Raw genomic sequence first — 15,913 nt, forward strand, 5'->3', positions numbered from 1 at the left:
TTCATTTTGTCATATTTTTTTCTTTTCCCTTATTACCTTTCCCCTACCCTTCCCATTTTCCCTGCACCTTTAGCCCTTTTCTTCCTATTTCATATTGTCAGTTATGTCATTAGGACCTTATGTACTATTATAGTTTTTCACACCAGAGAAACTATTCAGTATTTACACATGTGTGACTTATTTATTTCACTTAGGCATATATCCTCAATAATATGTTGTTGTCCATTTCTAACACAGGATTTCACAATGATAAGAAGGAAAAATTAGATCTAACAGGTAGTAAGATAAGAAAATTGTTGGGCACAGTAATAGGGCAGCAAGTTGGACACTTTCATATAAGTTGTCCTAATGAACGAGCTGTAGTTTTAAAAATATTTTTATGTATTTATGAACTTAACATTTATGAAGATTTTTAAAAATTTTTCAGTATTATTATAGCTGCGTTAATGTTGAGACTTGGGTTTAGAAAAGTGGTTATTGGCCCTGCCACATACTATAGTCCCCTGAGGAGCTTTTGTTCTGGAGCAAAAAGTGTGGTCCTGGATGCAGTATGACCCAAGTAGATCCTTACCTTTTGGGTCAGAAGTGGGAGACTTATAATAAGGGCAGGAAAAAAAAGACTACACTGTACTTCAATTTGGAATGTACTTGTTTCATCTCAAGCCAGTATCAAAAGATGTGCGTTACATTTCAAGTGTTGGTGGCAAAGTCCCTTATACTGCCTGACTGGGTTTGCTTTTTATGGTATACTGGGAAACATGGTCGGACAGCCAACCAGGTTGACTCAGGGGCAGTCATGGCAGCTAAGATTAAAACTGGCTGCTGTCAGATAAAGCTGAATCCACACTTTTAAAATATCATTGTAAAGGCCCCATGCCAGACCAGTGAGGATAGTCTTTGATCCCATCCCTGCAAGTAGAGTGCTGAATTAGAGAATGTGTTATGTTTGTTGATTTAAAATGTATTAAATTAAGTTTAAAATGTATTAAAATGTTGATTTTAAAATGTACTAAACATAAAACTACTAGAAATGCTTTTAAAAAGTTAGAAAGTAGTACAGAAATTTTAATCCATGTCAAGTCATATTTAAGTCTTCGTTCTGTTTCTCTCATTTTACAGTTATATTTATCCATTCTAATTAGGAAATTCTGAGATAATAGTAACTAACCTAAGTCATCTTATATTCTTACATGATTTGTATAATCTTTTAAAAAATCTTTATCAAGTTTATTGGTACATTTTTAGGTGTATTATACAGTTACATTCATCATTGGGATCTTGTACCTTTACACACTTGTCTTGGTTCTTATTTTTCCCCATTTCCCAGCCCTCCCTTCACCCCTCCACCCTTCCCTGTTTACAAAGACATTGTTTTCATGTTTTTCATTTTCACAAGTTTTTTTCTTTACCCTATTTACCTTTCTCCTACCCCTCCCACTTCCCCTACTCTTTTAGACCCTTTCTTCATATTACACAATATAAATTATACATTTTGACCCTTATTCACAAATTTCACACCAGAGAAAATATTCAGTATTTACACATGTGTGACTTAATTAATTTCACTTAAGAGTATGGCCTCAGTGTGCATCCACTTAGCTATAAATATCTCTAGTTTCTTATTTTTCATGGCTGAGTAGTACTCTATTTTATAAAAACCACCCATCTTTATCCAGTCTCCAGTCGATGGGCAGTTGGGCTGTTTCCAAATTTTAGCTGTTATAAACTGTGCCACTATAAACATGGGTGAGCATATGTCGCTGTGGCATGATTTTTTACTTTAATTCTTTTGGAAAGTTACCCAGCAGAGGAATAGCTGGGTCAAATGGGACCTCTAATTCTAGTTGTTCTAGGAAGATAATAACATTACCGACCTACTTGATACTCTGTTGTGTAGTAATTGCTTCCATGGTCTTCAGTTTTCATTAAACATTCTGTGAAATAGTTTGACTTTCGGTAAATATTTCAAGAAAATTTTGCAAAAAGTGTAGATATTATATTTTGATACCTTTTTAACAAATTCTCAGGATTCCTTCATTTTTTATTTAATTTTTTTTTAACTTTTCCACCATTTCTTGTTGTTACCATTGTATACGCAGAAAGCTTAGGAATTTCCAAAAGTTTTAAGACTTCCATATATTTAGACTTTGTAGAGAAGTTTCTTTTCTTCACTATAGATTTCCAATAGTATTTCATTAGATCATAACTACTTTCCCATCACTTTGTGACTTGGATTTTTTTTATCAATTTAAGTATTTGATGATAAATTGTAGAATGTTGATCATATACTGTGTACTATAATATTTTAGTTGACAAGTTTCAAAATAATGTATCAATTTCATAATTTATTTCTGGGAGAGGAAAGCAAGCCCCCAGAATGATGAGCTGTACAGAGTTATAGTTTTGTTAACAATGACAAGTAGTTGTCCTCCTTTCTCCCTTTTTTCTTTTCTTTCCTCCTTTACCGCACCCCACCCCACCCGCTGAGTTACATCACCAGCCTAGTTTAGTTTTTATTTTCAGTCAGTGCCTTGCTAAGTTGCCCATGCTGGCTTGACTTGTGACCTTCCCCCTCACTCCTCCTCAGCCTCCTAGTAGCTGGAGTTATAGGTGGTTGTCACCACACCTGGCTCTTTCTCTTTAAGTAGTAGACACCATTTCTGACTTTTAGCAAGAAACACTGACATTCTTTTGAGGTTTAGTGTTGTTTTAAAAATAATGAAACTAGAAGTATTATCTAGCATTAATTAAAACCATTGAGATTTTGAAACATTTCTTTATATAATGTAAAAATTGTTTAGCTTTCATCATCTATTCTTAGATGCTTAAAAGGTAAAACCTATGTTAGGGATAGTTCATTGAATTTTGTTATAAGAACAAAAGATGCAGGGTACATGCTACTCTTGATTTCCATATGCATTATTTTTTTAAATACAAAAAGATGCACTTTTTTTTTTTTTGAGACAGGTGTCTTGCCTATGTATTTCAGGCTGGCCTTGAACTCCATATGTAGCACAGACTTGCCTCAAACTCATGGCAGCTTCCCAAGGTACCCTTTTTTGAGGGGGGTGTGTACTGGGGATCAAACTTAGAACCTTGCGCTTGTGAAGTGGGCCACAGCTCCACTGAGCTAAATCCCCAGCCCAAATGTGCCTTTTTAAAAGGTGACTTTTCAAAAATGTTTTGTATTCTAAATAGGAGCTTTTACTAATATTGGTACTTGGAAAAATTGATTAATGCAGCATGAAAATTTTTGTAGTGTAGTTCTTAGATTCAAACCTTTATCTTCCCATTATTGTTTGTAAGATGCTGAGCAAATTATGTTGTGGAACTGTTTTACTTTCTTCATCTATAAAATGAGATCATATGTTTTTGTTAGAATTTAATGATAACATATAAAATAGCAAATGCCACTGTTTACTTCTTGAATTGCAAAATAATGCAAATAATACTCTGAGAGTGGAGAGTTTGGCATACATGCCAATTGTGTGTTGTTATATGTAAGTCTGGAATGGAGGTCCTAAAACAGTTTGCTTGATAAATATTTGTACTGAAACAGATTGACTAATTATTTGTACTGCAAAGTGCTAGTGAAGATGATAACATCAAGGCTTCATAATGATCACACAAGTTTTTAGAACTAGTCAATAGCCCATTAAATACAAGATGAGCATACTTGTTGCAGTAGAGGAGACCACAGGTTTGCTCTGAGAGAGCAGAAGGGGCTAGGGGAAAACTCATTGCAAGCTTAGACTTGTTTCTAGAGAATACAAAGATCAAACTCTTGCTTCTCAGACATTTTTGCCTGAGATGAGAGATACTGACATCATTTGGGAGTTTGTTAGATCAATTTCAGACTCACCTTTGAGTTACTGTTTATTTCGAGAAGATCCCCAAGCCAGTTGAAGTCCAACAAGCTTTTCTCCAAACCACCAGGAAACTATAGTATTAATTATTTTAAAAAATAGCCCCCTGGAGTGTCAAACTGAAGACAAATGCAGATGCGAAGTACCAGACTTCCCTTGGTAGTGATCCTTCTGAAGCCATGCCTAAAACCAGTGATAGCACAAACCACATTTGTGTTCTGAAATCATTGAAGATTAAAGCTGATGACAGTACCTTTATAGTGTCTTATCAAATCACAATCAGCTCTGATTTCTTATTCACTATTAAACTTTTTTGTATGTAACACTTCTTTATGTAAAAAGAATTCTTTTGAGTCATTAACATGTTTGCTATTGAGCTCCAGTGTGCGCACGAGTGAGTGAATGTATTTACCACAGAAAGAAATAATTTTCTTACATTTATTGTTCTTCTTACCACTTGCTTCATTTCTAATCTACCTCTTGAATATTTTTACTTTCCCTAAATTGGGTTTGTTATTTAATAACAACTTTGGCTTTGTATATAGATTGTTGGGGAACTTGTGGACCCAGGCTTGACTTAGAACTTGGAGGTATAAAGTTGCCTATGAGACTCCAGACCTTCTCTGGCTGTTCTTAAAATTAAAAGTACTGTAATACTGAGCTGTAACAGTGGTATTATTTTTGACAACCAGCAAGAGGATTTCACTTTTAATAGAAAGCATTCCCAAATAGCCTACTCTGCACATGCCCTTATTGGTCCCATTTCTCTATTGTGCAGTCCTTTAATTCCTGTATAACTTTTTAAATTTACCTGAGAAATTGACCTCTAAAGAAAGAAGGTAATACTTTAACCATTTTGGGGATTACATAATTGTTCTTTGGTTCTAATTCAGTTTCTGCCAGATAGCATTTTCAAACATTTTCATAGGAGATTTGATAGTGGTTGGTTCTGTTCAGCTCTCTTAAATTCTTTAGCTGTTAGAACAGATTAAACCTAGCAGGGTGAATGTGGAGACAACAGTTTCTAAGATGATGATACACATAATAATATTTAGGATCTGGGCTTCAGCCATGAGAGATTCTAGGGCCTCTGGAGTCAGGTGGAGGGAAATGGAGAAAGATCAGCATTGAAGCCATTGACATATCCATAGGTATCTCGTCAGAGCTGTGTGCCAGGTGTTGAGAGCTTGGGTAAAATGAGTACAGGAAAAGAGCTCTAGGTGATAAAGAGGTTACCAAAGATCCTGGACTAAAATCAGTCTCTCTCTTGTGTAGTTTGTTTCAAAATACAGTACTGTTATTTCATTAACTGTCTCATGCTGGTTAGGTTCCTGGTGGTATTTTTATGTAATGATTGGGATTCTTAGTAGTTTGATGATATCCTAGAAATCTGGTAAGTACTGAATACCTTGTCTTATGTTTTGGTCATTTAATTGGTAAAATATTAGTTTGTGTTATTGAATTACCTAATTCAAAGCAGGTTTTTGTCGTTGTACATTTATTTTGTATTTTTCTTTAAAAATCTTAAACTTCATGAAGTAAACATTTCTTATGCTGTTTAGCATCTCCATCAAATTAGTTACTGAATGTAGTTATTTGGAAGGGAAATTCCTTAATTTTATTTTAACAAAGTATATTTCTTATATGCTTTATCAGGTACTTTAGGCATTTTAATTTGAAAATTTAGGATAGTGTGCTTTAATTTTTCTTCACTTTTTGAATTACACTTTTAGATATAATCTCCATAAAATATTTATTCCCGAAACAGAGAGCAAAACCCACAACTAATGGTCACTGGGGAAACAGTTATTAAGCACTAAGATCCTAATGGTATTTTAAGATTACAAACTTTCCACAGTTTGTTTGTTTGGAAACAGGGCTCACTATGTAGTTGAGACTGACTTGGAACTCACTATGTAGCCCCCAGGCTGATCGCGAACTCCCAGCAATCCTCCTGACTCAGCCTCTCGAGTGCTGAGATTATAGGCATGTGCCACTACACCTGGCTTTTCTGCAGTTTAAAGTGTGTGCATTTATTGATCACTTAAGGTTTTTTAATACTGATTTTTGGCCTACTGTTCAGTTGTTTATAATACTAACATATACGGTTATCTATTTCTCCTTTCTGACAAGCACAGTTATACTTAAGAAGATAAGAATCCCCAAATAGTTTCTTATAGGGTTAATTCTTGGATTGTGACTGAATTTTAGTTTTTTGATACTATAATTGCAGTTCACGAGTCAATGTTGATGTCATGGAAACCTTGATTTTTAATTTTATTGTCATGATGTTTCAACCAGAATAAAATGTTTAATGTAAATCATCGTTACTACAAACATTTAAATATAAAGTCACTGTGATAAGTTTATTTTTCCTTTCTTAAAGCAGTTTGTCCTGAATTTCCATACGTTTGCATTTGTTTTTGCTGTTCTAAAATTCCTTAGTTGCTGGCTTTGACCTTTTATGTTGCTGAGTTTTATACATCTATTTTCTCACCTACCATATCCTAGGGGGCTTGGAGTACCCATAATACAGTGAGCCCACCTTCCTGGTCCCCAGACATTTCAGAAGGTCGGGAAATTTTTAAACCCAGGCAGCTTCCTGGCAGTGCCATTTGGAGCATCAAAGTGGTAAATAAAATTGCATTTACATTCATGTATCATTTCTTTCTGGTTTGTTTTGTCCTATTGGATGTTAAGAAGTGAAACTTTGTGGACTAAGTTTCCAGAGCCACTTTTTAAATCTCAAAATTTTAGTGTAAAGAAGTAACATGCTTGATTTAGAGATTTTGACTAGGAGGAAGTTAAATCACAATTTTACAAGTATAAAATTTTAATACCTGCTTTTAGGGTTGATTTCTTTGTCATTTTTTTTTACCAGTGTTTCTATGAGGAGAAAAATCTTTGTCATGTAGGTTAAAAAGGTAATTAGGGACTTGCTTATGTATGATATGAAATAAAATGCTGCTTGGAGAAGAGAAAAACTTAGTGGAGTAAGAATATCAGAACTGCAGCATATTTCATTGTGTGTATTTACCTCTCATTTGTAGAGATTTTTTTTTGTCATTTGTGGATGATTCTCTTAGTCCTTTACGTAAGTAGATTAATAAATTTTGAAGGGGAAAATTTAATTTGAAAAAGTAGTAATCATCTCAAAAGTTAAAATACTTTGTTGACTAGAGAAGTAATTTTGTCTGTATTTAATATAATTCTGGAATAAGGCTGTAAATATTTGTTTTAATATTTTAGAATACGGTATACTCATTTTAAGAATATAAAAGGTGACTAAGTTGATGGTTTTATAGGAAATACCACCCATCTTAATTATATCTGTATCATTGCATATTAGGGCAAATTGAGAGATTATTGTAGGCTTGATATTTATTTATTTAACTTAAAAATATTTTATACCTTTTTAAAAATTATCAAAAGAAAACAAAACAGCCTATCCAGTCTGTCCCTTGTTCATAAAAGCTGACAGACCTCTCAAAGGACTTAAAGGAGAAGAGGGTAAGAGGAGACAAGGAGAGACCTTTTGAAAACAACAGGGACGCAAGAGTCTCCCTTCTCTTTGATTCTTTTTAGCACAGTGCAGCCATGTATTTTTGGGGGGTGGGGGTAGGATATTGGGAATCAAACTCAGGCCCTTGCCTCTTGCAAGGCAGGTGCCGGAACCACTGAGCTAAATCCCCAGCCATATGTATTTTAGAACTGAAAACTGTTTTTGCTAAATGGGATAAGGTCACTTCTCAAACTCTGTTACATGGTGTCAGTTGAAGATATAACATCTTACTTTGTTAGAGGAAGCACCTATTTTCCTGATTATTCAGTGATTTTTAAGTATATAATGGGTCTACTTGTGCCACGTCTCCCCTCGAAAGAATACATCTCAGTGTAAAGATGAGAAAAACAAAACTCAAAGGATGTTTGTACTTGCATCTTAAAAATATCAGGGAATTTAATATGTTTCCCCTTAAGATTTTTCTCTTATGTTCGATACAGAGTCAGATAAATCATTCCTATTTCAGGTATTTATTATCCAGTTTATTTAAAGCAAGAGTTTTAGTCTTTTTGTCATTTTGCCCAAAATCAGTTTTTTCTGTAAATACTGGGGTAGAACGAGGCAGGAATGTTTAGTTTGTAAGGCTACTATTTGTTAATAGATGAAATTGACTTTTAACAATAGGCCCCTTCTTCATTCTCTTTTATACTAGCAAAAATTAACTGATACAATGTAACAGCACAGAATAGATGTTAAAAAGCAGAGAATGGAGTCAGACTTGCGAGCTCAGTGCCTTGGACAAGTTACTTAAACTTGTTATTCCTCAATACATTTATCTCTAGAATAGGGATAATAAAACAGTATCTACCTGTATTCTGTGGGTATATTGAGAGTAACAAGTGTTTAGGATCAGTACATAGAAAGTATTCTGTAAATGTCAGCTATTACAGTAATCCCTGAGCAACCAATTAGTAAGAGTTCTTTATACTTGATTTATATTGAATACAGTTTGTTGCAAATTGAAATGTCTAAATTGGGTGTGGTTATTCTAGCCATCTAGAACATAGAAATATGAATTTTAAAATAATGACAAGGCCAGATGATGAATGCATTAATTGATTCAGAGATTATACACATTTTATATTTCTATTTTAAGTTGTAGAGTACATATTTAAAGATACAAATAAAAAACTTGGTTCCCTGGTATGCAGCATCTAATCAGAATAAAAGAGAGAAGCTTGTATTTGTGTTGACATTTAATAAAATCTTTTATATCATTGACATTTGGATGTAAAATTCTGCTGGGCTTTTATAGAGTGCTGACTGCCCTCATCTATTACATAGGGCCGTGGCTCCGGATTTCCAGGAAAACGGAGACCTCGAGGTGCAGGGCTGTCAGGACGAGGCGGCAGAGGCAGATCCAAACTAAAAAGTGGAATTGGAGCTGTTGTGTTGTCTGGGGTAAGGCTTTACTTATATTTGCTAATGGTCTTTACATGTCAGTTAATGATGAGAATCTTAGGTGTAGCAAGTTATTTCTGTGTGAAAAGTCACATCAATAGAGTGGTTGTTTTAAATTTTACTAGATCTGCTTTTTTGTTGTTTTATAATCTGTCTCTGATCAAATTTTTGTTTATTACACTTTCTACTTTTTCTTTTTACTTTTCTTTTGGACTCTTTCTATGCCAACCTTCCCCCAGGAGCTGATATGTAACATACTTGTTTTATTTGAGGGAAAAAAAAAATCAAACTCTTGTTACACCTTGGATCTGTTTGAAAATATTTTTAGATTGACATTTTAATTTTTTTACGTTAGTTGTGTTAGTTGTTATTAAGGTTTAATTAAAGAAGAGCAACTAGAAAGGTTGCAGATTAATACGGAATCCAAACATGTTAAAGATTGAGTGAATATCTTCATATTTTAAGATGGATAAATATTTACTCATAATATTATGACACTCTTTAAAGGTATATTGATAAATATTGACAAATATTTTTATGTAGTGACATTACTAATTTATTTCACTGAAATACTATTTTTCAGACTAAATATTAAATTCAAGAGACAGGTGAAATTACTCAATTTTACTACTATAGTGAGAGTAAGGGTGACATGAGTTCTAGCCTTTTTTAAACAAAGGCAAAACAAGGCCTGTTGAGGAACAATTAATATAATACAACCTACAAATACTTGCAATGCACAAGTTTTGGCTTCTGTACACCCTTGAAAACTTCACCATGATTAAGATAGTGAAAATCTGCCAGTATTTCTTCAGGACCCCTTGCCACCCTCAGCCCTCATCCTTGATCATCCCAGGCAGTGGCTGACCTGTTTCCTTCACTAAAATTAGTGTGAATTTTCAGTAGCTGCATATAAGTTGTATTATATAGAATATATTCTTTAAGGTCTAATTTTTCTCATTTAATATTAATATTTTGAGAGTCATTATGTTGCTGTATATGTTAGAAGTTTATTCTTCTTTGTAGTTGAAAATAGTATTTATACTGTGGATGCCCCACAATTTATGTATCTATTCTGCTGGAAAATATTATGGTGGCTTATAGTTTTCGGCTATTAGAAATTAACCTGCTATGAAATTCTATCTGTGAACTTTTATATAGACATATGATTTCTTTTTTTTTTTTCCCAGCAAATATCTAGGACTAAAATGAGTGGCTATGATATGTGTGTCACTAGCTTTTATGGAAAAGCCTGTTTTACATTTTGATTGTATCGTTTTATATTCATAATAAGAGTGCTGGAGATTCCCAGTTCCTCCACATGTTTAGCAACATTGGATATGGTCATTCTTTTTTTTTTCCCTCATTGAGTTTATTGATACATTTTAGGTATACAGTACAGTTACATTCATTATTGGGATCTTGTACCTTTACATGGCAGGTTTTTTTTTTTAATTTATTAATTTTATTGAGTTTATTGGTACATTTTAGGGATACAGTACAGTTACATTCATTGTTGGGATCATGTACCTCTACATGGGAAGTCTTGAGACAGGTTTTGATTCTCATTTTTTTCCCTTGTCCCTGCCCTCCCTTCACCCCCTCCTCCCCTCCCCATTTAAAATATTTTATTTCCATTTTTTCATTTTCTCCTATTTGTTGGATATGGTCATTCTTAATGTTAGCCATTCTGATTAGGATGTAATAGTATTTCATTTCTATTCCCTAATGATGTCCATTTTTAATATACATATTTGTTTATCTGTTTCTTGATATAGTCAGTCACTCTTCAAATGTTTAGCCCATAAAGTTTGGGTACTTTTTAATTAATTGAGTTTTGAGCAGTCTTTTTTGTGGGGGAGCTGGGGATCGAACTTGGGACCTTGCACTTATGAGGCAGGTGGTACAACCACTGAGGCTAAATCCCGGCCCTAGTTTTGAGCATTCTTTACATATTCTGGACAAATGCTTGGGTTTTTTTTTTCCTTTGGTTTTTTGAAACACAGTTTCACTACATAGTGCAGGCTGGCCTTGAATTTGCTGTGTAGCCCAGGCTGGCCTGAACTTAAGGCCATCCTCCTGCCTCAGCCTCCCGTGTGCTGAGATCATAGACGTGCTTCACCACACCCAATTAATAGGAATTCTAGAAGAGGTTTTTCTGTCAGCTCCCCTCCCATCCCTTGTAAATCTAAAGACACAACTAGATGAATAAAAAGAACCATGCTTCATAGTTTTACTATAGTATTGTCACACTAGTAATATAATTTGGAATTGTTAGTGTAGATGTTGGCAAAAAGTTATATTTTGAATAATAATTTTCTGAAACTTTCCAGTTAAATGTAATTAAAGTAAGAAGTATAATTTGATATTTGGTATATTTTGCCTTTTGTAGGTGTCTGCTGCAGATATTTCTTCAAATAAGGACGAGGAAGAAAACTCTATGCACAATACAGTTGTGTTGTTTTCTAGTAGTGACAAGTTCACTTTGCACCAGGTTTGAAATTAATACTTTGAAATTCTTCCTTGTCCATTTTTACTTTCCCCATATGCACATGTATCATATAATTTGGCTAGAGAACTATATTAGTCAAGAAAGTATTTTAAAAGTAAGAATTATATGTTCTTACCTTACTCTCCAGTTCATAATAGGTTCATGTGTTCTTAATTCCAGGATATGTGTGTGGTTTGTGGCAGTTTTGGTCAGGGAGCAGAAGGAAGATTACTTGCTTGTTCCCAGTGTGGTCAGTGTTACCATCCATACTGTGTCAGTATTAAGGTAAATATGCTTAAATTAAATGTGTTAACAGAAGTGTACTGAGCTTTGCTTTGAATTGATATAGTCATGTGGTCTGCCCAGCTCTTAGAGTTAATCAGCTGTTCCTTATGATGTATTACACATGTGTTACAGTATTTACTTTATTGCTTCTATAGGTTAACTAAAAAAATTAATTTCTCTCCAGGTGTGCTAATGCACACCTGTAATCCCAGTCCTTGGGAGGCCAAGGCAGGAGGATCGTTCAAGGCCAACCTGAACTACTTAGCGAGACCCTGTCTCAAAAAAAAAAGAAAAAAACCAAAAAAACAAAAAACCCCCCAAAATAAAAAAAAGATACCAATTAATCTACCATTGTCTTAAAAAAGTAAGACAAAAATATATGCATTTAATTTTTAAAATAGTGCTGCTTAGAACTCATTTGTTTCTGCTTACAGCTAAAAGAAACAAATGCCATGTTTAATACACTTCCATAAAAATAGCCTGCAATACTGAGCTTCAAGTTTTCAAGGTAGAGATGTAGTAGGGAACCTTTTACGTGGTAATCTTGTACTTGATTTTAAAATTATATAAATATATATATGTCTTAATTAGTACTTCAGTTGCTGAACTTGGGTGTCTGTTTTCTTGCTAAGAACTTAGTTTTAATAAACGTATATTTAAATAAAGTAACATAGTCTCTGAATTCAGTATGGTGGCATCACTGTATGGTAGAGGTCCTGCTGTGTACTCCATGACTAACTCTTTTCTGGTGCTTCCATGCTGTGTGGTATAAGCAAGAACTTTAGCTCCTTGGTCCTGAATAATCCTGAACTTACAAATCATCTTTGTCTCTTCTCTTTTGCTTTTTTGGGCATCATCACATTATATCATTGTTTACCCAGGATGTCAATATAGGAAACAAATCAACTTACATTCTCTGAGAATTCCTTTCTGATAACTACACTTTCTTTCCTTGGGTGGTACACACTTTTGTAAATTTAGAATCAAAATGAAAAATTACAATTACTATCAAAATAGAACACTAGTGCAGTTAATTTATTTGAAAATTTGTTTCTCACAGCATGTTGACTAAAGTCAAAACATAGATTATGTAAAGCCATTTTCGAAAGCATTATATATGCACAGGAGGACAAAGTTTGTTTATTGTTTATATCTTCTAAATTCTCTTTAATTGCATACAGATATTTCTGATCTAAGGAAATTGAAAACCCTTTTAAGATGGGAATAGAAGTTCTATGAGCCTAACTAATGCCTTAATATGAACAGCTTTTGTTAACTAAAATTGATAATAGTTTTAGGAAGGAAGTTAACATTTAATGCTCAGAACGGTGTGCATTTTTTATAACACATCTGATACTTAATTCCCCTTTTACAGGTAAACTGAGTGAAGCTTACATTGTTAAGACCTGTTAATGCACTGCTCAATAACTAGTTACTGAACAGAGCTAGAATTTAAATTCCTATTTCACTAACTGCATGTAGTTCCTTTAGTACTACTGACTCCATTCTGGACAGTACAAAAATACTGTAGCCTTATTGATTGAGAGATATAGAACATCCACAAGTATACTAGTAATATGAGAGCTGTCTATCCTAGTTGTTGTGGTAGGCAATTATTTAAAAAGTTGGCCTTTTTGAAGCTTCCTTTTAGTCTTTCTCGGGTAGGTCCAGAGAACCTTTCTTCTAAGCTGGTTATTCACACAGTTTATAATTGTTTTTTCCCCCCTTGGTACCGGGGATGGAACTCAGAACCATTGATAGGCAGGCATGGTGCCACTGAGCCACATCCCTCCGCCCCACCCCTTTTTGAGACAGGGTACTTCTAGGCAGTTCAGAGTGGCCTTGAATTCACAGTGATCCTCCTTTCTCAACCTCCCAAGTGCTGTGTTTACAAACGTGCCAGCACCATGGTCTTAAAGTGTAACACTGTCTAAAATTATATAATGAGTTTTTGTTTGGAGGATTGTGACCATTGAATATTGAACCATTTTAGAATTTAAAATGGTACATTTTATAGCAAGAATACAGATGCATAATTTGTATGACGGCAGTGTTGACATCATGTAGCCTCTGAAAAAGACCACTAAGCAATTGTGAGTGAATCTGTGCCAATGACATATGATATCTTAGTAGTAGAATGAAATTGGTTTGACCTCCAGAATACCCTTAAGGACTGCTGTTTTAGCACAAGTTTGCCTTATATTTTGGCCAATGGCCTTTCTGGGTTTCTATTGAATCCTACCAGTGCTTTCCTACTCTTGACTAGTAGAGGTTCGCATGTCTTCCAGCCATATAAGACCTCTGGTAATTGTTCACCTTACATATTGTAGGTAAATAGTCTTTCTCCTGGTTGCAGATCTTTGTGCTAACTTGTAGATATGCAGCTTGGGGTTCAGCTAGGGACTTCAGATTATTCCTTTGTGGATTTCTAGAGATCTTATTGATCACTTCTTTTCCTGCACTGTGTCCTGTGAATTCCAGCTGCCTTATCTTTTGTCAACTCTTGTCATATCTTCTCAACTCAGTGAGACCTTTATACTGGAGTTCTCCTTCCCTGGCAACTTTCTGGAAGGTTTTGTAGATACTTTTTCACAGAACTCAGACATTTCCATCCTCTCAGAGATCACAGTCCTGTACTTCATGATTTCCAGTATCTGAAAACAGTTGTTTCAAAGTTTTTCCCAGTTTTCTGGTATCTTATGATGGAAGAAAGGACTGGTCCCACTTAATCATAGTGGGAGTAGATATACTTTGTAGATTATAAAACGCATCTGCCACAACTTTAGACACTGTGCTGTAGATGGAACCCAAGGAACTTTGTAAAATTAAGATTAAACCAGGCTGGGCTGGGTCACTTTTGTCAGTCATCCCAACATCTGGGAAGCCAAGGTCTCGAGAGGATCACAAGTTCAAGCCTCTGCTGGATAACTTAATCTCTTAATGCAACCCAGTTTCAAAATAAACACATTATAAAAGGGCTGGGGATGTAGCTCATTACAAAGGTCCTAAGTTCAGTCCCAAAATTAAACCAGTTCTGAAAAAGAAAAAATAAATTAAGAGTAGAGCACTATTTTCCAGAGTAAGAGAGTGTCATAGAGAAGTTGGATTTTGGGGAGTAGGGGCATACCAGGGATTGAACTTGGGACCTTGTGCTTGCAAGGCAGGTGACAGCACCACTGAGCTAAATCCCTGTCTCTGGAGAATTGTTTAGATATTGAAGTACTCTAGAGGTAAAAAAACATGCAGACACTATCCTAAAATGCTGGATTTGGAAGTCAAGCTGTCTGTGCTGGCTGGAGCTATTTCAGTGTTTGTGGGCATAGAAACCCAATGAAGCACTGTGGAGAGTGAAAATAAATTCTCTCTTTTTTTTCTTGGGCGGGTACCAGGGATCAAACTTGGGTCCTTGAACTTGTGAGGCAGGCAGCAGAACCACTAAGCTAAATCCCCAAGCTTGTTTAGGTAGATTAAGAATTGCGCTTTCAAAAGTATTTTCTCATAGAATTTGAAAACCAAGTCTATTCTGGTGCCTGAGGTTTAAGGAAGCTTGATGCTATTCATGCTATTCTGATAGCTGTTCCTTTGAATTCAACTCTTTATTTTCCTTTCTGGTGGTTTTTAGGCTTTCTTACTCCCCCATGATCTGAGTTTCTACTCTGTGGTTTAATTCTTCTTACTTCATTGTGACTTGGGTATTTAGTCTTTCGAAGTCCTTCAATTCTACTCTGTGGTTTAATTCTTCTTATTTCATTGTGACTTGGGTATTTAGTCTTTCGAAGTCCTTCAGGAGTTCCAAATTCATAAGATGTGCCTTTCTGAGGAATTGATCAGGAATATAGAGATTATTAAAAATTTACTAACTCAAACCTTTGAGACAGGAAAATAAATAGAAGCGTGAAGGTGAACTTCAGAAGTCCTAGCTTTTATATCTTGAAACTTGTCCAAGACCTAAAATGTCCTAGTGATCTCCTTTTATATTGAGTTTTTTGTTTTTGTTTTGTCTCAGTTGTTCCTGTGAATTATAATAGATAAGTCCTTGTGCCATGTACCCAAGTTTCAAAAGCATGAATTCATGCAAGTGTCATAGATTGTAGCCTTTGGTGATGTACTGCCAAATCCCATATCAAGTAATGAGGCTGCTTACTTATTTAAAATCCACTCACCACATGTACAAAAAAGTACAGTATTTATTTACAGAATGTCACCTACAGTGCAGGGTAGTTATGTGAACTAAAAATGACATTAAAATATATACTGTTTTCAATTACTCTGTTGAAACAAGTAGGCTCCTGAAAGTACATGGGTGTG

The 15,913-nt window shown here is 34.8% G+C and overlaps 1 protein-coding gene across 1 annotated transcript in view; it reads left to right on the forward strand.

The window, feature by feature from the left end:
• The window catches only part of Kmt2c (lysine methyltransferase 2C), a 180,331-nt gene that overhangs the window by 89,410 nt on the left and 75,008 nt on the right, over window positions 1-15,913 (forward strand). The window contains 4 exon segments of the mRNA XM_033763959.1: window positions 6,378-6,497; window positions 8,713-8,829; window positions 11,222-11,323; window positions 11,501-11,605. Of these exon segments, the coding sequence (XP_033619850.1) occupies window positions 6,378-6,497; window positions 8,713-8,829; window positions 11,222-11,323; window positions 11,501-11,605 (444 nt within the window).

The sequence above is a fragment of the Fukomys damarensis genome, unplaced genomic scaffold (assembly GCF_012274545.1).
Source record: "Fukomys damarensis isolate Sample0158 unplaced genomic scaffold, DMR_v1.0_HiC HiC_scaffold_16, whole genome shotgun sequence".
In the NCBI taxonomy this organism is placed as follows: Eukaryota; Metazoa; Chordata; class Mammalia; order Rodentia; family Bathyergidae; genus Fukomys; species Fukomys damarensis.